Source organism: Oryzias melastigma, linkage group LG24 (genome assembly GCF_002922805.2).
Source record: "Oryzias melastigma strain HK-1 linkage group LG24, ASM292280v2, whole genome shotgun sequence".
NCBI classification, from domain to species: Eukaryota; Metazoa; Chordata; class Actinopteri; order Beloniformes; family Adrianichthyidae; genus Oryzias; species Oryzias melastigma.
This window is the reverse complement of record NC_050535.1, coordinates 9,732,705-9,758,726: the sequence shown is the minus strand read 5'-3', so window position 1 is coordinate 9,758,726 and position 26,022 is coordinate 9,732,705. Positions and strand designations below refer to the sequence as shown.

General features: G+C 36.3%; 4 protein-coding genes across 5 annotated transcripts; 2 read left to right on the top strand and 2 right to left on the bottom strand.

The window, feature by feature from the left end:
* Positions 1 to 235: 235 nt before the first annotated feature.
* On the top strand, positions 236 to 2,928 carry LOC112158409 (pro-opiomelanocortin B). The gene is made up of 3 exons (XM_024291758.2): positions 236 to 375; positions 1,510 to 1,602; positions 2,113 to 2,928. The coding sequence occupies exons 2-3, from the start codon at positions 1,516 to 1,518 to the stop codon at positions 2,680 to 2,682; spliced, it is 657 nt and encodes a 218-aa protein (XP_024147526.1). The 5' UTR covers positions 236 to 375; positions 1,510 to 1,515; the 3' UTR covers positions 2,683 to 2,928.
* Positions 2,929 to 3,591: 663 nt separating this feature from the next.
* cep57l1 (centrosomal protein 57, like 1) lies at positions 3,592 to 8,246 on the top strand. The gene is made up of 11 exons (XM_024291757.2): positions 3,592 to 3,795; positions 4,808 to 4,973; positions 5,048 to 5,209; positions 5,283 to 5,404; positions 5,607 to 5,720; positions 5,798 to 5,875; positions 6,005 to 6,094; positions 6,201 to 6,272; positions 6,356 to 6,612; positions 6,691 to 6,835; positions 7,896 to 8,246. Exons 1-11 carry the CDS (start codon positions 3,715 to 3,717, stop codon positions 8,094 to 8,096), a joined length of 1,488 nt encoding a protein of 495 aa, XP_024147525.1. The 5' UTR covers positions 3,592 to 3,714; the 3' UTR covers positions 8,097 to 8,246.
* Positions 8,247 to 10,623: 2,377 nt separating this feature from the next.
* On the bottom strand, positions 10,624 to 22,986 carry cd164 (CD164 molecule, sialomucin). Of its 2 annotated transcripts, XM_024291251.2 has the most exons (6): positions 22,721 to 22,983; positions 21,852 to 21,923; positions 15,484 to 15,555; positions 14,160 to 14,246; positions 13,177 to 13,251; positions 10,624 to 13,097 (listed from the first exon to the last, which is right to left on the bottom strand). In XM_024291251.2, the coding sequence occupies exons 1-6, from the start codon at positions 22,962 to 22,964 to the stop codon at positions 12,940 to 12,942; spliced, it is 708 nt and encodes a 235-aa protein (XP_024147019.1). In that variant the 5' UTR covers positions 22,965 to 22,983; the 3' UTR covers positions 10,624 to 12,939. The 2 variants fall into 2 exon arrangements, with proteins under 2 accessions (XP_024147019.1, XP_024147020.1); XM_024291252.2 differs by lacking the exon at positions 14,160 to 14,246 and having other exon boundaries at positions 22,721 to 22,986.
* A 652-nt stretch (positions 22,987 to 23,638) lies between these two features.
* Positions 23,639 to 26,013, bottom strand: ppil6 (peptidylprolyl isomerase (cyclophilin)-like 6). Its single transcript, XM_024291535.1, has 8 exons — positions 25,844 to 26,013; positions 25,672 to 25,767; positions 25,096 to 25,293; positions 24,792 to 24,854; positions 24,481 to 24,628; positions 24,341 to 24,400; positions 24,123 to 24,258; positions 23,639 to 24,031 (listed from the first exon to the last, which is right to left on the bottom strand). The coding sequence occupies exons 1-8, from the start codon at positions 25,919 to 25,921 to the stop codon at positions 23,920 to 23,922; spliced, it is 891 nt and encodes a 296-aa protein (XP_024147303.1). The 5' UTR covers positions 25,922 to 26,013; the 3' UTR covers positions 23,639 to 23,919.
* Positions 26,014 to 26,022: the final 9 nt, after the last annotated feature.

Sequence of the window (26,022 nt, the reverse complement as noted above, 5' to 3'; positions counted from 1 at the left end):
GTAGAAAAGAAGCTGTTTTGGTGTTTGAATGTGGAAGATTATGGCTGACCTTTGAGGGATCAGGAACCATAAAACCAATCACACAAGTTTTCTTAACTCGTGCTCAACCATTTTCCTGATGAAGCCACACCAACACTTGACGCCTCACCTCAGTCACTCCTGAAGTCCTTGAGACTCTTTGGTTCTTGCATCTATAAAAAAAAGAAAAAAAAAGAAAAAAATTCTTTCCTCCTCTGAGGAGGCAGCAGCAGCAGCAGCAGCTCCTTCTCCTGCCGAGCATTTGATCACAGAGAGGAAGCCAAGGAGGAATAAGAGCAGCAGCGTCTCAAAGTCTGTGAAGAAAAGCAACAAAAAAAAGGAAACAATAAGAAAAAGGTAACAAACTTTTTTTGATATTTGGGCAAAAAATGTATTTTTTTGTGGCTTCTCTTGAATAAACACTTTTGTGTGATAATGGCTGAAGAACCAAAAGGAACAGTTTGTTTTAATGCAGCTTTTTGCAGTAAATCTTTTTAAAAAATTGACATTTTCTCACAAAAAGCAGTTTAAAACTTTTGCTTTAAAGTTGTCAAATCGTTTATATGACGGAAATTTGAGTTAATTTAGGTTTATGTTAATGCAAGAGAGGACACGAGGCTGATCAAGCCCGTTTTAGTAAGTCTTCTACTCTCAAAATGCTTGAAATACTCCCACAAACATTTATATTTTGCATTTCCAAAATAAACCCCACAGATATTGGCTGAAGAATTCACTTTTGGTTCCTAAAAAAATGTTAATTCCAAGCAAAACATGAATTGTCACGATATGTGGTTGGTTTAAAAAAAATATTTATGAGATATCCACTGTGCAAAAAGTTCCGTTTCACATCTTAGTTTATAGCTTCTTTAAAACTTTTTGAAGCTAGCCTTTTTTTGATTTTCAAATAATTAGCACTTTAGTCGAGGGAAACCTTTTTTCTAATTCACCAATGTGCCAATAAAAATCCATTAAAGGTTTCATGCAGTGACAGCAGGAAGATTGAAGCTTCAATTTACATTTCTGGAGACAGAAAAAAAATCCAGGGCAAATGTTGAACAGCTTAACACCTCACAAATGCAGATTTAATCATACAGGAATTGAGAAGAAAAATAACTTGAATAAAATGTTTTTTTTTAATGATTTTCCAAGAAATAGGTCATTTTCCATCCTATCTTTTATTAAAGCGTCTTTCAGTTTTGACAGAAAATAGATGTTTTGCTGATTAATAAGACCATCTGTTGCTGCCTGAGCCAGGAAGGATGACTATTATTCATCTGTGACAAATAGCTGCCACTCGTACCATTTCAAAATTTGGTATTTCAGCTGAAGAGGTCTGGTTATATAAAAGGGGGGGAAAGGTGTTATGCAAGAAATGATCAGGAGGCTGATTTCACCAAACCAGGTGAACGCATTCCCCCCTTTGGGAGTCTTGACGACACATCCTTCACTTTTTTAAATTCTTATCCTTTCTCGCATCCGTGTCACCCTCAGCTGAAGATGCTGTCTCTCTGCTGGCTGGTTCTGATGGGATGCATGTGCGCTACCACTTCCTCAAATGATCCAAACAGGAAAAACAGGATATTGGTGAGTCGTCAAACTTTGTCCACATTATTTTTTAATCCAATTGAAGTCAAGCTGGTTCTTTCTCCTGGAAATAGTGGCTTAAAAATCTCCCCCTGGAGTCTAATAAACCTTGTTTGGTATGTTTTAGTTATGCCAAATCATTTCTCGAGGTGTAATCTTGTGTGAACAAATTGAAGCTCATTTTTTATGTCCTTAAAGCTTCTGGAAAATACAAATTTCACAACAAGAGTTTTCCTAGAAGCAAAATCGGTAAATAGAATTATGTTTTTTAGAGTTTCTGTTGGTTTTACTGAAAAAAACAAAGACAAGAAATAAAGTTTCGTACATTTTTGGTTGATGTTTGACAGTTACAACTTATTTTGATGCAAAAAAATAAAACAAATATAGACTGTTTTGTCAAAAGCAAGATTAAAACTTGTGTTTTATGATTAGATTTTTAAAAAATTATAACTTTGTGTGGATAGAAGCAGATTTTGAAGATACATATAATGATCATTTTCTCTGCTGCAGGACTGCGTACATCCCTGTATGTCTGGCATGTCAGAAACCCCTGACCTTAGTGGGTTGGCCCCTCCACTCAAGAATGACGATGATGCTGAGCTCTTACTCAGCATTTTTCTGGCCACTCTGGCGTCTCAGGACAAAGCATCGGATTCCGATCTGAACCGCCGCTCGTACGCCATGGAGCATTTCCGCTGGGGGAAACCCACAGGGCGCAAACGGAGGCCCGTCAAAGCTTTTGCCTCCTCTCTGGAAGAAGGGGGCTCCTCTGAGAGGAGCTTCCCCTTTCGGGTTCGCAGACACCTGAGTAGTGACAAAAATGAAGCAAAGGGGACGCTGCATGAAGGAAGTCATCAAAACCTCGGTTTGCTGGTGTCCAGATTCCCCACCAGAACCGATGCACTGCAGGATAAAAAAGAAGGGACCTACAGGATGAGTCATTTCAGATGGGGGAGCCCACGTACATCCAAACGGAATGGCAGCATTAGGAAGCTGTGGGAGGAAACCTCTGAGGAGAAACCAGCCACGCTCCTCAAAAACATTATCTTCATGAAAGATGTGCAAAGAAAAATGGACTGATCATCACTACAGGAGTCTTTGCATGTTGCTTCCCGTCTTTATTTAAACTGCAGAGCTACCTTTAGCATGGTGTTGAATGTATAGTAATGTGAGTCAAATGTTTCATTAAATAAATGTATTTTCTGTAAACCAACTCATGAATGGATGTAAATATTGTGAGTTTGTAAATGTTTCTTCAATTTATCCACAGCAACCTTTTTTTTTTTACTCAAATATTAAATGTTATGCTTTCTGCACATGAAAATATGACAGATTTTTATTTTTTAAAGTCTATATTAAAATAATCGGGGGGCCATTAGGTGGTGTAAAATCCAAGTTATCTAAGAAAATTATGATCTGCCAGAGTTTTCATTCTGGAATGACATACATTTAATGTGTAATTTTTTAAGTAATCAGTTGTTCTAATTTTAGTGATTCATGTTTGTATTTTGCACAAATAAAAAGTACATTTTAGCTTTAAATCAGCGGAAAAATACTTAACAGCCCTAAATTAAGGGCTGAAGGGTAAATAAGATAAAAATGCTTTAGCAATTTTACTCTTTTATAATTATAATTAGCTAATATGAGAGTAAAATTCAGCGGATATTAACTGGATAACTTTAACAGGACGGTATTATAAAAATGTTAAAATAAATTAGCCAATTAAAGAAGTAATCCTAGATTTTTTTATTAACAATACAGGCATAATACATAAATACAAAAAAATGTATTCAGCTTTTTTTTTTTTAATTTAGATACTTTATTTGAACTGTTTGTGATTTTACTGTGCCAGTGAACTTTATTCTGAAAGAATCAGGTATCTCGTCTGTAATAATAATAATAATAATAATAATAATAATAATAATTTGGAATATGATGATTGTGTTGGTGACGTCACCGTTTGTTTTGAATACTAGGCAGAACTGCGCAGGCGGAACCATCGTCATTGGGAAACGGAGGGAAATTTAAACTAGTCGGACCGCTCTGCTTCAGTCTCCGCAGCGGCAAGTCGGGGTCGATTAGCCATTCACACGAAATCCTCTTTTAACTTACATGAACGGGCCGACCTTATCAGCTATAGACAACCACAAACTCGTCACAAACTTTAAAATGATGGAGGTACAGCTTGATCAGGTAATATTTTTAACTTTGACTGTTAGCGGCTAAAGTGGCTAACATGCTAGCTTGTTATTGTTTACTTTTACAAAGTTGCTTTAACGCTGCCTAAACTGTACATTTGCATTTTTCCTGCTATAATTTATAAACCACAATATTAAAAACAATTACTTTGTGAGAGATAACATATATATAAGTCGCAAAATCTATTATTTTTGACGTTTCTGTGACTTTTCTAGCGCGCGCACAGTTGGGTCTATTATAAACGCACTTAGATAACTTTGTTTAAAATCTATAAATAATTTAATATTATAGAAGAAATTTTTCTCATACGACATTAATTTTATGTAATTTTATGTCTAAATGCATAATACACTTATAGAATCTAAGCACTAAAATGTGACTTTTTGTATTAAGATATGATGTGATCATATAAACAACAAAAGTATACCTCCTTTTTCAATTAGTAGCAATTATTAGAAACATGATCAACACTCTGATTTCTGATATTTTCCTGTAAGGATGCAAATGGTCCCATTAATATTTACATTAAAGCATTTTTAAATGAAAAAAAGAAATTATTTATACACAACATGAGTTGCAGACTCAACATGAGCACAGATCACATTAGTACACCCTTTGACATGTTCAATAAGAGATCAACTTTTGGTTAAAAATTTAAATATTGACAATATTAGTGACGTAAAGATTGAGTTTTAGGTCTTCAAGTCTGACCAAATGAAAAAATCTGTCATTTTGTTAAAGTGCATGCTAAGAAATCAATTAGTTTATTACAGTTTAGCTGGTGTCTTCCAGGTACCAGAAAAATAATATTTTAAAAGGATTAAAAACGCAACGTGAAAGACTTAACATTTGACAGTAAACCCAAGTTGGTTACAACTAGATCTCTTTCTAGGTCACGTAAACTTGTTTAGGATTTTAATATTCTTATTTGTGTTTCTCAAAAGTGTAAATATTTAGCTGTACATTTACATATAGTTTTAAAAAGATTAGATTTTCCTCTCTGCAGAATTTAGACTCCCCCTCCAAAAACAGCTACATCGGCAGCTACTACCAGCCTCCTGAGAGGATACTGTCAGTATCAAGAGAGCTGCAGTTTCCTGCTCATTCGCCCGTAAGCGCAGATCAGACTGTCAGCCATTCGTCTCAAACCACACGAAATCTGGACAGCAAAGGTTTGGCAAATTTTACTCTTTTTTTTTCTGGCTGCATTCTGTTACATGAACATGTCAATTTTCTCTCTCCTCAGGTGTTGTCGATGCACTGAAAACCCTTCAGGAGAAAATCCGGCGTTTGGAACTGGAGAGAAAGCAAACAGAGAGGACCTACATTCAGGTCTCCCATGATGCTCAGAGGCAACCATCACAAACAGCAGCTAGCGTCCCAGGCACAGACTACTCCGCCAAAACTGGTAAGAGATTTGAAAATAGCAAGGGGATGAATTTATGTATCATTTTTATTTATTTATTTTCTTCCGTCAACAGAGTTGGATTTAAAATTGCAGTCCGCTGAAAGTCGTTGTAAAATTCTTGAGAAGCAGCTGGAATACATGAGGAAAATGGTTGAGAATGCCAAGAAGGACAAAAGTGCTGTACTGGAAAATCAGGTAAACAGCATCTATATTAAAATAAAGAGGTATTGAAATTAAAATCAATTTGATCTAAAACAGGGATTAACCATTTTTAGCAACATTTCACAAAATCTTCTAAACCAAAGACATTTGTCTCAAAGAAAGCTGAAGTTTTATTCGTCCTCCATAGCTATTGGAGTGTAAATAATAGTCTTGCTTTGCTTTTATTTCTTTACAGGCCTCGCTACAGAACCAACAAACAAGCAACTTAAATAACCAAACTCAGCAGGACAAGCTGGAAAAACTTGAGTCCGAGTGTCTCAAACTGAGCAGAACCCAAACTCTGGCAGAGGTAGCATGAGAATCTTCTTTAGCCGTGGTTTCGGGTCATCCAAAGCTTAGTCATACTTGATTGCTGGTTACTTGCAGACAAAACTGGCTGTTCTGGAGCAGAAGCTTTTGCAAGAAGAGCACGAGCGCAAACTAATCCAGGAAAAGGCAGAAGAGGTCAGCCAATACATGCTTTATTTGTTCAATATTTCATAAGTTTTTCATTAAAATAAAAGGCTGTGGTTTGGCTGTTTATCACCAGAATGATAATTGGATTTTAAAGTGCCACAATATTTACATTCCCAGCTACAGAGGGAGTTTGACATCAGTCTGCGACTGTCTGTTCCAGTAAGTGAAGAAACAAAGCCACAAAGGAAAACAAAGAAGGCAGTTACGGTATTTGTTTTCATTCTAAAGTAAATTAAATTTTTATTTTTTTTTTACTATTCAAGAAAAAAACATTGGTTTGGATGTAGCCATAGTAACGGTGGTCTCTCATCAGAAACCATCCAGCCAGCATGAGCAGACATCATGCAGCCCCAGGCGAGCAAAAATGCCTTTTGTTGCAGGAACAGTGAGTCCAAGATTCTTTGTTTACTTAAAAAAATTCATAAAGTGTTGGTTTTTTTGGTATGATTTGGGGTTTTTTGGTTCCAGTCTACGAGTCCAAGCCATTCGGTCCACGCCAACGTGCAAAGCATCCTCCACATGATGAAGCACCACCATCCTCAGCTGTGTGAACGAGCGAGCTCCCTGCATAAGCCCCGACGTGGAGCCAAGAAAAGCCTCCAGAAGGACTTCTCTCCACCTCCAACCCCTTTGCCAAAATCGGATCGCTCTTCCACGGATTTGTCTCTGAGCTCCCTGACAGACCTGCTCCTGACTCTTCAGGACGAGCTCGGGCAAATGAGCTTGTGAGTCGCTTGTTTGACTTTAGATTCCATTTTTTTTTTGTTGCATTTATGTAGATATGTAAATTGATGTTTCATCAGTGAGCATCAGGAGCTGGTTGGTCAAATAGAAGCGAGCCAGAGTGCAGAACAGAAGCAGGAGCTGCACAGAGATCTGGAGAAGCTGACGGCGAGGATGGAAGAAAAAGAAGCTCAAATCACAAAGCTGCGCAAGCACCAACAGCAGGTACAGGAATGCAAACCCAGAGACAGAGCTGCTTCATCATAGCACAAAATGTGTTTATCTTCTGCTTCTGTACATTTTTGGCAACTTAATAGTTATTATTGATAATCCTTAAAATATTATAATAAGGGCAAGGAATTTTTAACTACCGGTAATTAATTGCAAATCTGGAAAAAATGAATCGCAATTAATCAACATACTTTTTTTTAAGTTGCCAGCCACTTACTGTCTTCAAATAATAATAATATGAAATAATACTCAAAATTGTACATTTCGAACCTTTATTTTTAACACTTTGGAACCTAGTTTTTGTCCACTTTTGAATCTATTTTCAATTTGAAAGACTACCCGTCTGCTTATTTGGTATCATTTTAATCAGCTCAACCTCTCTTATGTGACACTACCTTTATTTTCATAATTTTTCCATTTTACATTCACACAGTAGACATAAAATTATTCAAAAGCAGAAATTTCCATCTGGAAAAATTGCATTTATTTTGCTGTGGAAACACCAAAAATATTTAACAAACCGTTTTTACAACATAGAATGAAAGTTTTAGTTGCAATATTATAAAAAAACAACAATAATACAATTTGTCAACAAACTAATAAGCATGTTTTTGACTGAAAATACGTCTAAAAATCCAGGCGAAAGTCACACCATGCAGCCCAAAAAATAAGAGTTTCTCTCCTAAAAGCACAGGTGAGGGGCTCCTCTGCGCTGCAGCCTTCAAAGAGACATTTATTCTCCACCTTAATTGTTAAAATAAAAGATCGGTTTTGTCAAAAAACTACAAAAAAATGCCATATTATCTCTTTAATTTAATCAAATCTCAGACACATATATTTAAATAAAAAAAAACTTTACATTTATTTTACGAAGATTTTATTATTTTGATATTGCAGCTGCATGGCAGGACACCTCAGCATGATTAATAAATATTAAAGAATTATGTTTTATTAATTGTGCGTGTTAACGCGTCAACATTCACAGCCCTAATTATAATGAACCTTTTTTTTTTTTTTTTTTACATTTGTGGGGAAAATGTCTTCTTCTGCACAGATCCGTAAACTGACCCAAAGCCAGTCACATGATGAGGGCCACACGGTCAGGAAGCGTGTTGAGATCAAGCCTCCTGCTCCCTCCACAGTTAAGGCTAAACAAACTGCAAAAAGCTCAACTCGAAACAACCTGCAGCTCCTCAGGGAGACGAAGAAGTTGAGAAGCAGCCTGAAGCAAGACGACATCTCCTGGGAAACATAAAGCTGGCACCGTCGAGCAGAACTTTGCTTTTTTTTTTTTTTTTACCAGTCTTTGATGCTCACTCCGTTTCCTTACAGATTTTATTTTTGAACTTCCTGGAAGCCTTTAGTGTTTTTAAATAAATGAAATAAAATGATTTATTTGTTTTTCGTTTGAGTCACCACTAGATGGCAGTGCTACTAAGTGCATGGACACCGCATAATAGGTATTTAAGCAAGTTCAAGATGCTTAGTCATGTTTTCATTTTATACAATAATTTTTAAAAAATGCTTAAAATACTACAAAAATATTCATCAGAATAGCAGAAAAAACTGGCCAAATTGTTTTTTTCCTCACTTATAAATGAGTTATTTGCTTTTTTTGGCATCTTGACAGGCGCTGTCCAGGCTGTCACTCTTTTTAATTCTCTACTGTTCAGATGGTAGAAACATTTTAGAATTTCTATATTTTTCTTTTTTATTAAGGAGTCCAACCTTTAAGGGGTTGAACAATCATAACATGAGTTAGCACACTCTTATGATGGCTGCAGTTTTAATACGTTTAGATTTCATATTTAGACACATGATGGAGGTAAATTTGTCAGCCTATAAAGGTGTCATCAAAAAAATGATGATCTGAAGACATGGCTTCAAATTCAAGATTAAAGTTTGCAGCTGCAGGTATAATCCAATAACCTTTCAGTCAAATACAAGATGCAACATATTTGACCTAAAAAAAAAATTGTATGTTTGCAGAAGAGAACAGATGGCTGCTATAGTTGGTTCCTACATTCAGATCATTGTGCTGCTAACATTTGCTGGAACTGGTATCCCTGGAATGAGTCTGCAGCAGTTAAATGGGTTGAGCGGGTCCATTTAGTCTAATGTATTGTTTCTCTGTGCAGCCATATTAGATTACAAAGCATGATTGGACTCAATTAGGTTAGCCAACACTAGTCAGGATCTCTCCATGGCCTCAGCCAGCATCCTCATCTCCACATGCATTCTTGATAGACTGAAAATCCTCTTTTTCCGTGGATTTAAACCAAATGTGTTGTTTGATAAACAGATTAATTTATTCGGAAGTTTCAGGATTTTTTTTTTAAAAAGCAGAACAAACTTGATTTGATTTATTTTTTTTCTGCTCCTTTAAAAAAATAAGAATAAAGACAATCACACATTTTAATTCCCCCTTTAACTTAAATGCTTTATTTCTTTATCAACATCTCAATTATTAATACTTGTAAATATATATATATTTACAAATTTCTGTAGATACATTTACTTTTGGTACAAAATCAGAATTTTTAACAAAGATTTAAAGGGAAATTGTGAGACTACCTCTAGTGGTCATTTGTGGTACTGCAACATTTGGTACTTTTGGGCTTGTAAAAGAACATTTTAAGCTACTGTAGTGTTTTTCAAGAAGGCCAGAGGTCAAACTTACCACAGGTGTCTTGTAGATTGAATTATCAGTAACATGTCTGGATATTTTAGAGTCTGTGAAAGCTGGTTTTTAATCCCAAAATATTAACACTTTGCATAAAAAGCAACCTTATTCAAAAGGTTTGAATCTTAGCTGTGTAGTTTGTGTGAAGTTTGCATGTTCTCAGCATGCATTCTTGTGTTTTCTTACATGCCGTAAAGGTTGGTTGGTGACTAAATTGTTTTTTCTCCAATAGACTGGGAACCCCAGTAGCTGGGATAGTCGCCACATCAGTTTATTCCAACACTGAAAGGGCAGTTTTCTAAAGCGCAGAGTTGCAGATTATTTGAGTGTATTTTTACGTCAAATATCTGACCACTGATGAGAAGAAAAAAAGTAGCACTAAAGAAAACACTGCGAAGCTCACCTCACTCAAGAATGTGGTCAACAGGACTGAGGCCCTTCAGAGAGCGCACGCGTTTCCTTCAGCGGGCGGTTTTTGCAACGCAAGCAGAGCCCTGCCGTGACCCTGGGAAGCTGCATCCTGCGAGGCTCTCACTGACCATTTCAAACACTTAAGTCAATGTTGACATTTGCAAATGGAGGGCAGCATGTAAAAATATATTCAGACTAAATGTATGCACTTTTTTTCTGTAATGTGAATTTAAATTTGTTCTAAAATTCATTCTATTCCTGTTCTAAACCACCCACAGTTTATAAGAATTGTTTTGTACCAATTTAGAACGGTTACATAATGAAGGGTGAGGCATTTTAAAATGAGTCACTCCTGTATTAAAAGAATGACAAACACAAAATGTAAGAAAGGGACAAATATATTCAGAATTTTTATAGTTCCTATCGGACAAAAACAGATAATCTTTGTATTTTATTATGAAATACAAAAAGTGTTAATTTTCATTTATGGGAGCAGGTTATTTGTTCACAACCTTTTTTCTTTTACAGCAGAGATTGTTGACCATGTATCGGTTACAAGCCCAATAAAAGTGGAGCGCCACCCTTTGTTATGAGGCAGAATGCGTTCATGGACACAAAACTCGTTTTTGTGTCCTTGATCACGCAATCTACGAGCTCCGAGTAAAGTGACACCACACTCAGATTTGTATTTTTTTTTTTTTACATTTAAACTTTATTGTTTTAACATCTTCAAACTAAAGGCAACACCAGAAAACAAGGCCACAAACTGAAAAAGAAGTGAGGGAACAAAAGAAGAAGCAAACCAGGAGGCATTCTTACACTGTCGAGTGGTAACATATGGCTGTGTGCGGGTCAAAATACTAAAGAAACTCGTACCAACAAATACAGCACTAAGTGGGAGCACTTAGCAATAAAGCCACAAAGCAGATAAGCCAATTCACTTTGAATGAAACACTTCCGGTCTACGACATTCAAGTTTAAGGCCAAACCAAGTCACCAAGTGGAGGATGATGGGAGACGATGTTCAGGCTACAACCTGGATTCATTTATCCCAAACTGGCCGGTCTGGACAACTTTAGTGGCTGTTCTGTACATTTGATGGACGGAGTTAAGGCTGAGAGTGACAAAAAGAAAAAAGAAACACATCCATTTCACAGGGAGCTCAAAGTGCTGAGCATTTCTGATAATTTAGCTTGTTTGGCGCATTAATCTTCAACTGAATAAGGCACTTTTCCCTCAAAGAGATGCACAAACTGTGAGGGGAGAAGCAACACAAGGGACAGCAGGTTTCCATGGATACACGGTCTTGTGACATACCCCAACGTGCCGCGTTGGGTCCTTAAAGAAATGGTAGAAAGCACAAGCAGGCAGGAAAAGTGACTCCACATGCAGAGCAAGTGGGACTCCAAACTCCACAGCCCGGATCATTGTGCCACCAAGTTTAAAAGGCAGGTTAACGGTGAGCAGCAGATATATACAGGCAAAAACAAACTATTGCGTTCATTTTGTGGTCATTATTCTGAACCGTTTGTGTCGTGTTTGACGGTTGATCCACATGCCAGCTAAACGAAGCGTTAGTGCAATGCTCAATTTTCATGCAGAAACTGAACTTTGGCTAAAAGCGCACGATTTCCATTCCTTTGACCAATCACGAATAATCAGTGGTTTTTTTTCAAGTCGTACGAGCATATGCAAAGAGAAGGTAACTAGTCCAAACGTCTGGCATGCTCCACTCAACTGGAAAAATGAACAAAAGCAGGACACAGCTAGCTAAAGGCAAAGAATTGGCAGCTAGCTGGTTAGAAGTTCTCTAAGAAATCATTTACATTGCAGATATACAAAGATCATTTGAGAGAAGCGACACTTGTTTTTTAACTTAAAAGCACTCAAACGATCAAGTTTATTAAATTAAGACCACCTGTTTTCAAGTATAATCTTCAAGGTAACTTGAAACTAATTTCCCCGCCAATTCATAAGAAAATGGGACGAATTTTGGAGAGAAATGCAGCAAACTGAGCGGGGCAAACAATGACCATCTTTATTCAACGATAAAAGGCTTTTCAGCCCAACTGTAGCTCCAACAAACATTAACCTTGATGAAAATATGGTAAAGATGGGAAAAGTTCTCGTCTTTCTCTCTCCTTACTGGACATTAAAGGCACTTCACCGTCCACAACAAACTCCCAGAAAAATATCTTCTGTTCCTGAAATATTCTTTGACCTTCATGCATATTCTACAGAAAGAAAGGGCCAGCTTCCCATTTCTAGTGTGCAAAAATGATTAGAAATAATAAATGGGAGATTTAAAATGAACTAATGATTTATTGCCTTTAGCTGCTCCAGTAGCAACAAGGATTTGACCATCTTTAATGAGGTGAGAGATTTCCCAGGGGAATTGAAAAAGAAAATGAACAGATCTAAAGAAGGATGTATTCCTTCCAGCTGTGGCCTGACATCAGATGATTGCTGTTACTCTTTTGAAAGAAACTCTCCTTCATTTACGTCATCCGTCGAGAAATAAAATCTGCACGGAAAAAGAGGAAACCAAGAATTTGGCATTCGATATCAAATCAGATGCAGGAAAGTGATTCAACTAAACTGCCTCCTAAATTGATAAAAAGGCAAGAGAAGAGGGATTGTAAAGAAAAAAAAAAAGTCCACTCAATTACTGCAAAATGCTTTCCACAAATTGGCTAACATGATGGTGGCGGGGTTTGCTCCCAGATGATGTAATCCATTCGCTCTAGATTTAAACGCCTGTCAGCAGAGATCTGTTAAATTGTGCAAGTTGGAATGAATTATTCATACTTGCTGGTGTAGGTGCAGAGCGATGGCAGCAGTGATGCAGGTTAAAATGAGAAGAAAACAAACACTAAAAAGAAAAAAAAACAAAAAAAACGTTTTTTTGAAGAGTTGGAAACACTGAGTCCACTCGGATGAGAATGTGCTGAATGGAAAGTTTTCTCTGGAAGGGTCTGCTCGGAGGCGGAAGGATCCAGCCGCTTCAAAGAGTGTGGTAGTTACGGTCCTTGGATTTGCAGAATTTGTAGAGGAAGAAGATCACGGCCTGTAGACCCAGGACTAACACTATTCCACCGATGAAGCTGGCTGCGTCAAACGTGGAGTTCTTCGGAGGAATCACTGAGGGGGCGTTTGTTGCAGCTGGGGCACAGAGTGACGCAGAGATAATTTAACACGTTTACACGGAGCTCAGATTTACAACACTGAACAGTTGACTTACTTGAATTAGAAGTGGCTGCAGAAGTGGAGAAGTTGCCAGTGGGAGTTGGAGAAACTGTAGTGACTGTGGTGTTATCTAGAATAGCATCACAGGGAGAAAAAACCTATTACTTTTAAAAATGTACTTTATTTGATGCTTTTAAGGTGGTTTTATTGATTTAAAGGGGCCATACTATGATTTTCATAGTAAACTATATCCATATATATGACCAAACTTCCTTTATGAACACATTGGCCCTAATTTTTGAGCGTGCCCAGCGATAACCCAAGGACAGATTTGCTTTTATGTACTTGAAAAGGGAAGGGGGCAGCAAAAAAGTGAATTTTAACCCATTGCTTTATAGTGCAAAATACTCAAATTATACTCTACAACTGAAGCAGGAAGTGGTTTTGTAACAAGTGCATAAACAGACTTGCGCAGTAAAACAATTTCTCCTTTTTGAAATTTATTGGCCTTTTTTTTTTTGCTTAAATAAAGTCTCAGCTTCTAAGAAAGATCTAAGAAAGTGTTTGTAAATAGTTAATCTGCTAACAAAAGGTTAAAAATAAAAGGTGAGACTTTTTTCTGCATAGCTACCACATCATGTGAAAAACAGAATGACAGAATAGCTCCAAATAATTGAATGAATCGAATATTTAATATGTGCTCTTTTCTTACATTTCAATGAAGCTCCTTAATATAGAACTATTTTGAGGATTTCCTTACAGACCTGAACATCTTATAGAAACAACAGCCGTCTATGAAAACTGTAAAAACTATTTAAGTCACAAGCATGACCACATGCAGCTGGTCATTTCTCTTGTTAGTCACAGATTAGCACATATAGTCTGCAGAGATTCTCAATGTATTGATGCACAATCGCACCAGTAAAACATGGTTCTGATGGGCTTTCAAGTGTTTTAAAGGCACCAACACTGAAGTGGACAACAAACTGCAAACAGGAGAAGAGAAAACTGTTTTTTCCTTTAGAATAATCCGGTTACCTGTAGTAGAACTGTTAGAGGAAGCGGTGGTGGAGACTGGAGTGGGAGAGGGAGAAGCTGAAGGCTGGACTGTAGTGGACTGAAAAGCTGAAGAAGGCACCAACATCAAGACAAAACAGACAAAGAGAGCAAGACAAACCACCCAAAGAACAAGATTCCTCTTACATTTTTGTTGTTAGCTTTTTTTTTGCAGACAGCACACAGACAGAAACACCAACATTTGTCAAACTAGTCATAAAGACCTTAAAGACACATTAATTAGACCCAAACTGAATCTGCAGAAAGCTGATATGTTGGGATAAAAAGTGCATAATTTATAGATGTAAAGTAGGGCTGCCACGATTAGTCAACAAATCGACTTTTAAAATAGTCGACTAATTTAATAGTTGATTAGTCGTTACTTTATACTATATGGAGTCAGGGTGTAGTAAAGTTGAAAGTTATAATGACATTATGCTAGCTTTTTGGACTATTTTGGCTAATTTGGAGTTTAGCTAATATTTCAGCTACATGCTAGCTGTTTTGGCTAATTTAGGATCTTTTTATTTTTTTAGGCTAATTTGGAATTAAGCTAATATTTCAGCTACATGCTAGCTGTTTGGGCTAATTTAGGATCTTTTTCAGTTTTTTAGGCTAATTTGGAGTTAAACTATTTCAGCTACATGCTAGGTGTTTTAACTACCGTAATTTAGGCTTTGCTTTTTCTGTTTTTTAGGCTGTTTTTTTTGGATAGGCTAATATTTGCATGCTAGCTGTTTTGGCTAATATTTACATGCTAGCTGTTTTGGCTAATTTACCGTAGGTGTTTTATCAATGTTTAGGATATTCTGAAGTTTAGTTTTTTTTTTGCTACATGCTAGCTTTTTTGGCTAACCCAAGTTGTATTTTTTTTTTACCATTTTAAGGCTAATTTGGCATTTAAGTCATACGTTAGCTGGCTATTAGCTTCAGCGTTTTCAGCTGTCAACTTCAGCGTTTTTAGCAATCAATTTCAGCAATCATCTTCAGCTATCAGCACTAGCATCATCAGCACCAAATTCAGCTTACAGCATTCACACAACCATTATCGCAGGTAATGCTATATTCTAGTTTTTAGTTACTTTAAAGCTAAAGACAGTTAAGATTTGTGCTTTACATCCAGTTTGCACATGACCCAATTAGTCAACTAATCAGAAAAAATAATCTGTGATTAGTCGACTATTAAAATAATCGTTTGTGGCAGCACTAATGCAAAGTCTAGAGACTGCTGATTCTTTTGGGGTCTAAAATAAAAAAAGTGTTAAACAGAGCTGTTGTGTTTATGCACAGCAAGCTGTTCACTGACCTGGACAGCTGGCGTTGGTGCAAGTGTCGTTATCTCCAGCAAAAGTTGCGTTCACACAGCCAACAAAAGAGACTGAAACGAACACACAAAAATAGTTAAAATCATTTGATTTAAACCAACGATAAAGCACAATAGTTTGTCTTTAAAATACTGATAATTAAGGAGTTATTCATTAAATGATATAAAAAAGCCCAGAAGATCACATCTGTGTACACATAAATATTTTACATTTGTGTGCAATTCGTAATAGAATTCTTTAAAAATCAGAAATACACCTGCAGGATTGGATCAGCTGCAGATTAAAAAGAAGAAATGGACTTTTCTAAATTTGCAGCCTGATCAGCAGCAGGATGTGAGCATCTTGCACCAGGCAAGATCAATGTTCGAGGCAAAGACTTTCAATCGATAGCCTGGTGTCAATAAGAACATCGGATACACACTTTTCTCTCAGGACTTTGATTATTTGGGGCATGTAAAGATGGAGGAATGCAATACAGAAAAAGAGATGAGCAAAAGTTAGGTGCTCAGTTTAAAACGAATGTAAAAAAAAAAAAAAAAATCCTGACAGCATTCACGTGTGGTCGCTTTGTAACCAAGAGAGATTACTTTTTTAAAATTACCATTTTATTAAAAAAAAAGAAACTCATAATAATAATTGCACCGAAACGCCCATCTAAACTCTTTAACAAACCTCTACAAAACAAAGTACGATCATTTGCCGTCAAACAAAACTAATAACTAAATGGTTTTAGTCCGTAACCAGAACACCCTCGATTGCAGACTGTGTGTATTCAGACTGGAAAAGTTCAATGGTCCGGATCGAGCCCTTAATCTTTGGTCTGTGCCAGACTTTTCTGTTCTAAATCAAAGCTTGTAAACAAAACCATGTGACGCAACATCTCTTCGCTCATTGGCCAGGTGTTACAAGGGCGGAGCAAAGCAACAAGAGAAGGAATAATGGAACTCCTTCGCTTTGGAATCCTTGTCAGGATAGTTCCCGGATTCAAACTTAATATTTCTCTAAGACATTTTGAACGTCTGTATCAACGGTAGATACAACACTTGCTTTTGCTACTTTGAAAGCATCTTACAAGGTGGTTACCGAGGAGATGCCGATTAAGAGGGTACACTGATAAGCGTTTATGACATATAGATTGTTGGGAAAACAGTGAGAAGCAATGTGTATTAGGGCTGCCACGATTAGTCGACGACTAATAGTCGATTAGTCGTTACTTTATATTATATGGAGTTAGAGTGAAGTAAAGTTGAACAAAGTTGTGAGCGTTCAGCACCCAAAAAAAAAGTACTCTAGTTATATTGGAGTCAGCAAGACTAAAACTTTATCTTTAGTGAAAAAAATAGTTCCTTTGTTTCAGATGACAACCTCATTTGATTTAATCTTGTTTTAATACCAGTAATTAATGAAGAACAGAGGCTGCACGGTTCATTAAAAGTTTAATAAACTATCCTCTTAATTGTCTTTATTTTTTTTAGTTAGTTATGCTTTACATCCAGTTTACTCATGACCCAATTAGTCGACTAATCCAAAAAAAAAAAAAGAAAAAAAAAAGGTGATTAGTCAACTATTAAAATAATCGTTTGTGGCAGCACTAATGTGTATCAGGTTCAAAATTGTTTTCATTAGCCTACATTCATCTACCACATTTCAATTAGTTGTTGTGTCTGTTGTTGATCTGTTACTTGTTTACATCCCGTTATGCCTAGCTGTGGTGGCCATTTCAGTTGTTCCATTCCAAGCATGGAATCTATTCAGACTGAGGAAACAAAGTGAACCGGAGCTCAGTCCAAACCCAGACCACCTTGTAAGATCGGTCTGAGAGCGGTTCCTGGTCCCGGACCTGGGTCCACTCGGACAGAAAATTTTTTCTGGATTATCGAAGGAAACAAAATCTGGTTCGTTTTTAAGCGAACCAAGTGTGTCCAGTCTGAATACACATTTAAACTTTCCAAAAAGCAAAGTAAACAACCCATAAAATCTGAGATTAAAACTCTTTATTTTTGCTATTACAGACTTCTTTACGTTAGCATCTTAAATCAAGGAAGTATTCTAAGAATTACCATATTTTGGACATCCTGCATTTGTTTTATCTATCAAAGTGTAATCTATTTCGCTGTGGTTTATTACTTATTACCCAAGAGGAGACAGGACTTTGCCCTGTCATCAAGTCTCACCAACACTCAGGAGACACAGTCAAGAACCCGTTTTATGCCCAACGCTGCTGCAGCTTCATGCACGACTCTGACGAGAAGGAATTCCGCCAATTTGTATCAGTTTCATGGTCCGAGTCACGGTGACGGGGAAATATTTCATCATTGTGAAGCATTGTGTTGGTCAGGATCTTGTGACTGGGCTCTCTTTTCACACCCAGTTATAAAGCTACTCACACAAACAGAAGTGCTGCTGCTCAACCTCAACTGTCATGGGATTTTTTTAAGAACTTTGTTGTTAAGAGACATCCCATCATAAATGACTCACTAAACAGGAAAAAAATAGTTTTATGATCCTCGCTTTAAGAAAACACACCTTATTTAAACTACGGTTAAATACCATCACATATTATGCAAATCAAAAAATAATATCCTTTATAATTGATCAATTGTAAACTCAAAGGCCATATTAAAATTAGTAAAAATGTATCTAGATTTAAATAAATGCAACACAAAAAGTAGTAAAAATTGTGTTTGCTGAATCCTATACTGTAGAAAAGCTTATTTATTTAAATGATTCGCATTTGTTGGACAAAAAACTGCTGCGCTTTCACTGCATCTATAAAGTTAAATTAACGAACAAATGCGATAAATTACTTTTCCCATGAGGCCGTCTTCTTCCTAGAAACAGGAACACCATAAGAGCTGCGTCTTCCGTTGGTTGAGCACCTGGTGCAGCTTTTTATGCAATAATTTAAGCTAATGATTCCCAACAGACAAAAAAAAAAAATCCACTGGCATCAACACAAAGCAGCTCTGCAGCAGTCGCAGAGTTATCAATGGAGACTCATTTGGCGGCCTCCATATAAGGTCAGAAATGAGTCACCGGCTTGCGCTACATTCTGAGTTTCTTGTTTTTTCAAGTCAGATTTTTTCATCGTCATGCTCTAGCCTCGAATAAAAAGCCTCAAAACAAACATCTACTTTGCGGTAATCATAGGTTAGTAAGGCAAAAAGGCTGCTGTGCTGTTGACTCAGTTATGTGAAGCATTAATTGCGTCTTCCTTTATTTGTTTTCAGTTAAAAAGCAGAAATCCAGCCGTCTACCAGCTTAGCTTACTGCTTTTATGTGGGCTGTAAACATTAATTTATCAGCACTCACATGCACAGAATGTATTTCTTTAAAGCTACAAACTTCTTTTTAATCTAAATAAATCTTTAATCTAAGTCAAAGATATAAATGTAAAGCAGTGTGAACAATAATACCATACCTGTGTGTCCTGACACTACTATGTGAATGCTGAACCATGTGCAGGCAGCCTGTGAGATGCTATCTTGCAGGCAGCTGCTAGAAGATAAACTCACGCTCACTATTTCCCAAGATGGTGACATTATTGTCACCGCGCTGCATGCCGTCATCGTTCTCTAACTTAAGAGTCAAAAAGCAAACGCTTAACCGTTCACTGGTTAAAGAAAAAACTTTAAATGACTGCTTGGAAAAAATGTCAAAACCACAAGAAAATCTGGTGGCGACTCACTTGCTACCATGATGTGTGATTATGCTGCATTTCAGAAAAACCGCTGGGTCTGACTGAGCTGACCTTTCGGGGTGAACGCAGTAAAAATGAAAGATTATGAGGTGAGACGGTTTCACGCTGCCGGGTTTTAGATAACATGAAACTTCTGGACTTTGCAGGGACTTTTTTTCTGAAATGATATACTGCTTAAATGTGTTAAACCAGAGTAAAGTAGCTTTGTCTGGGTGTTTCATGGCCCAAGTGAGCAATGGGATTAAAAATTACCAAAATCCTTAAACAAAAGAAGAAGAAAACAAGAATGAGTGGCAGTGTTAGATAAAAAGTAGCAGAAATGATTGACGTTTCTAGAAATCTGCATCATTTCATTTAAGTTAGAAGTGTTAGGTTTTAGTAGCAGATCATTTACGATATATATCCATAAAGGGAAGCTAAACGCTCATGAAAACCAGTAGAATATTGAAATAATGAAAAGACCAAAAGAATAAGGACTAAAGCTACAGATAAGTCTTACAAAAAAATTCAAATTTAAAATCTAAAATTATAACATTTGAATTGGCTAAAGCACAATAAAGGAAGAGGATGACAGAAGAAAAAGCAATTTGCAGTTTGTTAATAACTAGAGCACTTTTTCCTACTTCAAATTTTGATATTAATTTTATCTTTAAAAACTGTTTCTGTAGCAATGCTTGAAATTATTTTTTTTAGCACATCAACTTTATTATTTCTTTTTCACACATATATTTTGATCATATCACACTAAAACTGTCCAAAAAACAATTCCAGTTGGTGAATTTTGTCATTTGTTTCCAAAAACATATTCACAAAAAAATTGCTTCATGTTTTATAACAAAATATCAATCATATAGATAAAACACAAAGTATAACTACACAAAGCAAAGACAAATTGAAATTATTCTATTAAAAAAAACAAATGTAGCTCCACTCAAAGTTCTATGATTTATTCCGAGGAATCACAATTTTGTGTCATAACTCTCATTATGCTTGTTTTAAGCCAAAAATGTCAAAGCTAGAAACGTTTTTAAAACTTCACGTTCAATTCTGAATGAAAACTATACTATGGAGGGAGTCTGTGTCTTTCCTACATCAATGTAAACAGCCGACATGGTTGGGAAACTCACTGCTGAGTTAAAAGACTACTGAGAGCTAACTATATAGCAGTTTGACTCATGGACTGCTCTGCTCGAGCTATGATCAAATACTCCCCTGAAGTGCCTTATGATCCTATTTCCGGAACAGCTGAATAATTCAATATTTTGTGCCATCCGTCTACTTTTCAGCAGGTTTGAGTGCATGACGCTGCCTGGACACGTGCGCTTTGTTTGTTTTGGTGTGTACGAAGACTCTTTAGTAAAGTACAAGCAATACATTAGTCAAAAATAGAAAGAAGAGCCTCACCTTAAAAAAGAATTATAAAAGACAAAAGAACCAACCCGTCTACCCATGCTCGACTGAAAAGAGGCACACATTGTTGCTTTTCCTGCTCAACAGCTCAACAGTGTAATGTATCCTCACTGAGCCGTTTAACACAAAGCAGTAGGTGTGTTTCTGATTATAATATCTTCTATCTGAGAGAGAACCAAGGTTGCAGAAATCTAAAATACTTAAATTATTGAGACCATATTTGATCCAATCTGCACACTCTTCACCTTCCAAGTGAGGATGTTACCAACTTCCTGTCACACATCTGCTTACTTCCTTTCCTGTTCATCTTTACAACCACAACAGACTTGGCATGTTCATTCACTTAATTTTGACCATTTTTATTTTATTTTTTTACATATTAAACTAATTTGACAAAAGCACCAGCAGCATTTCGCTATAAATCTTGTTGAAAATACACTGATCATCTCCTGAACAATCACATTGAACCACGAGAGGGGAAGCTGTGAACAGAGGCCATAATATGGGTTTTATGGTAGATCCTAATAAAACAAAAAGGAAATAAAAATCTGTAACTGAATATTCATTTTAACTGCTCTTTGACACAAAAAAACTTTAGTAAAGGTAACTTCTGTGTTGCATCCCTGCAATTTTGATAAATGCTCTGCTGAAAACGTACAAAACGTAATTGTTATTGCTCCAACATCGATGTAGATAAACGGATATAATAAAAGCAATTGAGTGTCTGTCAAACAAGAAGTGTGATTAAAAATTTCTCTCAACTTTATGCCATAATATGCAATTTGTAAAGTTGAGAAACAAAAATATATGCATGTAAAAAGATAAATCAAAATCCAATTAAATCTAAAATTTTATATTATTAAATTTCAGATTTAAGCAGAAAAAAAAAAGTTTAAATTTGAGAATTTCAGTTTCGTTCAATATGATGACACCATCACAAATGGTGTTTGTATTTCCAGGAAAAATAAACATCTGTGAGATCATTATAATAATAAAAACATGACATTCTACAAAGTCAATCCACTAAAATCAGGTTAAAAAAATTTTTAAAAAGCAGAAAGGTGTGGTAATATATTGGTCAGTTAGCTAATCTGTTCAGACCCACAGAACATCTTAGATTGAGAGAAAATGAAACTCCCCTCCCTCAGATCAGCAACACGTGAAGCGAGATTAACTCTACACACAATTTACGAGACAGAAAACTCGACAACATGTCACATAGTTAGAGGAGATACTCACTTGAAGAGCAATTCGCCCATTGGCAGCCAGTTGTGGTTCCACATTTCTCACATGAGAGAGGGGTACATTCATCTGGAAAGAGGTCCAATTCAGACTTTCAATACACACGTCTTAAACTCTCCAATAAATCAATACAATTGATTTCATTTTTCGATAAATATACTTTAACATTAAGCTACTGTGAATACATGACGAGTCATAATCTGTTAAAAAAGAAATAAGAATCTGTCAACTTTACAATACTGTGTTCAGTAACATGATCTAAAACTAAATCCGAGTCGTGGAAAACAAACAGAGGAAAGGCAGTTTACCTGTGGATTTACTTGGGCAAAACCAAAAAGAAAAAAAGGGGGAAGAATGTAAAAATAAATCTAAAATTTAAACAAGAAAAAACATTTTCTGGGGGAGGAAAAAAAAGTCTAATTTAGGCATATTTATTATGAAAACTGAGTGATTTTCAAAATAAAAGTCTGAGAAATTCTTACATTAGATAAGGCAACATGAATAAATACTGATTTGTGTAAAACTGCATCACTTTGGGTTAAAACAAATGCCCTTCCCCGCTCACAATAAGTCCTTGTTTTCTTAAAACTCAGTTGCGGACGTGTTACACAATTTTGTTTTCAGTTCAAATTGCTGGTTAGCGGGCTAAAGCTAAGGATGAATGATGCGAGAATACATACAGCTGCCAAGTTACTGAAAATTGTTTACATGTGTTTTGATAAATGTTAATTTCGATGTGGGGTTTATTAGACTTAAAAATGACATTAGTGGAGCCCGCAGAGCCAAAATACAAACACAGCTTGATATAAGTCTGTTTGGGGTTAAGTTAGCTGCTAGCTCAGGGGGGGAGAGGAGGGAAAACTTACCTGCGTTTACCGCCTCGGCGCTAATCAGCGCCACAACTGCGGCGAAAAACACCACCTTCAGGAACATGACGGAGGCCGAGCGACTAGTAGCAGCTCCGCTTCTGCGCCGAGACGAGGACGTGTGCGTGGAAACGTCGAGAAGGAAACTCGGGTATTTCGCGGCTCTCTCCGAGCTCTTCTGGTGTTGCGTTCCTGGTGAAGGCTGCTGTCTCTGGACGCGGGTACTTCCTATTTGACAAGTCATGTGGGGACGGACAAAAAAAAAAAAAAAAACTAACGATACGTCAGAGACCGGAAGTAACAGTTGTATGGAACGCCAAATGTGTCATTTTTAATTTTTAATTTCTGCGCTTAGAAAAAAAAATATTAGTTTATTTTTACATAATTTTCAACATTGATTGTCAAACTAAAAAATAAAACGTGAAAATAATACTTTCCATAAAATGTTATTAAAATAAAAAAATATATTTTTAAATAAAATAGCACACACAGGCCATGAATGTTAGAGTACAAAAACTCCTCACCATATGTATGGAGGACAGAAAGAGAAAAACTGAAATAAATATATACACCATTAAATTATTAAATAAATGTATCACACAAGACTTAAGGTGTAGACTGTGCAAAGAGGTGCCTGAAACAATCCAGCACATAACTGTAGAGTGTAAGATGATGGTCGGATAGGCATATATGGAGCGTCACGACCAAACAGCTGGAATAATTTACAGGAACATGTGTGCAGAAAATGGACAGAGTACTAAGAATTACAGTAAACCCTAAAAGGATTCAACATAGTTTTAGCACATTCCAAGTTTGCAAACTGAAAGACCACAAATCCAACAACACTATAGATGTTTTATTTTTTTTCAAAACAAACAAACAACATTTATTTGGATACAGTAGTAAAGACAACAAGAATAAATGTTATATTTTTTTATTTTGGCAATATATTTCATCATAATATAATAAAATTTAAGCAAAGGCATGTTTCAAATCCGATTTTCTAACCTTTCTCCAGTCCAAACATTAGATCAAATACAATTTTTGTTAAAGTTACAGTAATTTAGACCTTGCAGAAGTATATTCAGTAACTAAATCTTATTGAACATCTGATTTAAAGTCATGGAAAAGAAAGAAAGAAAATATATGAATGGCATGAAAGCGTGTTCAAGAAAGCCGCTTGTTGTAAATACAAAGATCTACAGTTTAAACAGCCCACAAGCTGCAATCCTGCACTCAAACTTAGGTCTTTCATTGCAAGTAGGAGCTTCTTCTAATCTCTTTAAGACATCAAAACCCTCGACCACTTGACTGAAACAAAAAGAAGAAAAAAAATGTATGCAATTTAAACATTTGTCCTAAATGTGAAGATAAAGTTATGCTTCTAGTAAGAAACACAAACCCAAAGGCAACGTAGGTTGTGTCCATCCAGGGTGTCGGCTGCAAGGTGATGTAGAATTGGGATCCATTACTATGAGGACCTTTGTTTGCCATTCCCAGAATGCCTCGCTTGGAGTGGGAAATGGCAAAGCATTCATCTGAAACCCATGAGAGATCTAATTAAACATACACCTACAATAAGTACAATTCCTAAAATAATCTTCCGAATTATGTCTCAACCTTCAAAGGTTGCTCCGTAGATTGACTCGCCACCATTCCCTTTACTCCCTGGAGAAATATCTTCAAGCAAAGTTTTACGAGATGAGTTATTTACATTTTCTCAGTACATTTTTCTTTTAAAAGCATTTGTTTCTCCATACCTCCAGCTTGCACCCAGCCATTTGGCACTATTCGATGAAACAAACAGCCCTTGTAGCAGAGCTGTAGGCCACTTTGTGAGAGGCCACACTCCCCCGTGCACAAAGCCTCGAAATTCTTTGACGTCTTTGGACACACATCTGAGAACAACTAAGGAGAAGACATGCAGGATTGTCTAAACATCTGCTCTGTAATGATCAAACCTTTTCTTATACCTACAATCCCAGTTACAGCCACATTTTCAGTCGATCCAGCAGCTTTAAAGTACAATCTGTCAAAAAAATTTTGAAAAATTGTAAACAATATCCCTCACCTCAAACAATAATCTCCTGGCTTCTTCTCCTGCGATCTCAATGTCCATAAATACAAACCGATGCTGTGAAAAGAGAACAACTGCATAGATTTGGGAGATCAATTCAAATACTCCTTTAAAAAAAGAGATCTTTTAGATTTCAATATCTTTAAAAGATTTATTTTCCTGGTAGAATATAAATTTAAAATAAGTTGTGAATATAATGCAAGGGTGGCAATAAAAACATTAAATATGCTGCACATAAACCAATATTGAAATATTGTGTATATGAAAAAAATAAATCTCGCCTATTAACATCACTTGCCCCAGTTTTTTGGAGGTGTTTAGTGTAGTACTCCTCAGCGAGAGCCTTGTAGAAAGTCTGTGGACTGTGTGGCTGAGTAAGGGTGAAATTCCACTGAGTTTTGGCCCAGTTAGACAGGTCCATTTCATTACCGAGCAGAAGGCCGTTCAGAAAGCACATCAGGTTGCTGGAATACTGCCACACCTCTCCACGCAGATCCTTGAATCACAAGTTTGAAACGCAACAATGCCTTTGTCGTGACTCAGCGTGACACAGTGTCAAGCTACAGCAGGATCTTTGTTATGTGAGGACAAGCCATCACAGCTTATGTGATGTAACTCCCACAGTAGCTCTTTTTATTTACAACACCATTATCTTTTCTTATTTCAGGTGAGTAATTTAGAAGATAAAAGAAAACAATGTATTAATGCAATAGAAAAGAATGCATTGCAAAATAAAACTGATAAAATTTAATAATAATAAAAAAATAACCAATTCCTACATAAAGCTTGCTTGTTAAGAGTTTTTTTTTACACCTAAAAAATATTAAAGGAATAATAAAACTGTGTACTGCCTCTACAGAATGACAATTCCTACCTTTTTCTTGTTGCATAAATATGTTTTCCAGTCAAATTCCATAAGTGGGTGAACTTTTGGGTCCAGAAATGCTTCTGGAAACTTCATTTTTAGTCCCTTGGGATGACAACAAAGGGTTAAGTTCATACTGAGGGAAAAAAAAGCCTAAACAAATATATAAAAACCACTTTACCTCGGCAATAGTTTTGGCAACGTGAAAATTTGCGTCTGTAATAAGACCAACTATTTCTATGTTCACTTTTGAGTCCATCGTTAAACAAAAACTTAAGCATAGACAAAAACTTTTAACAAAAGACTCTTCAAAACAGTCTAGTTACCCTAGCAACCACAGAGCCAAGCAAGAGCAGTGAG

Coding starts and splice junctions, on each gene's coding strand:
- LOC112158409 (XM_024291758.2), top strand. CDS start 1,516: ATGCTGTCTCTCTGCTGGCTGGTTCTGATGGGATGCATGTGCGCTACC. Junction 1,603..2,112: donor ACAGGAAAAACAGGATATTG/GTGAGTCGTCAA, acceptor TCTCTGCTGCAG/GACTGCGTACATCCCTGTAT.
- cep57l1 (XM_024291757.2), top strand. CDS start 3,715: ATGAACGGGCCGACCTTATCAGCTATAGACAACCACAAACTCGTCACA. Junction 5,405..5,606: donor GTGCTGTACTGGAAAATCAG/GTAAACAGCATC, acceptor ATTTCTTTACAG/GCCTCGCTACAGAACCAACA. Junction 6,273..6,355: donor TGCCTTTTGTTGCAGGAACA/GTGAGTCCAAGA, acceptor TTTTGGTTCCAG/TCTACGAGTCCAAGCCATTC.
- cd164 (XM_024291251.2), bottom strand. CDS start 22,964: ATGACTTGTCAAATAGGAAGTACCCGCGTCCAGAGACAGCAGCCTTCA. Junction 15,556..21,851: donor ATGGGCGAATTGCTCTTCAA/GTGAGTATCTCC, acceptor TGTTCGTTTCAG/TCTCTTTTGTTGGCTGTGTG. Junction 13,098..13,176: donor TGCAGCCACTTCTAATTCAA/GTAAGTCAACTG, acceptor TCTGTGCCCCAG/CTGCAACAAACGCCCCCTCA.
- ppil6 (XM_024291535.1), bottom strand. CDS start 25,921: ATGGACTCAAAAGTGAACATAGAAATAGTTGGTCTTATTACAGACGCA. Junction 24,629..24,791: donor CCAGGAGATTATTGTTTGAG/GTGAGGGATATT, acceptor TCTTCTCCTTAG/TTGTTCTCAGATGTGTGTCC. Junction 24,401..24,480: donor TGGCTGGGTGCAAGCTGGAG/GTATGGAGAAAC, acceptor CTTTGCTTGAAG/ATATTTCTCCAGGGAGTAAA.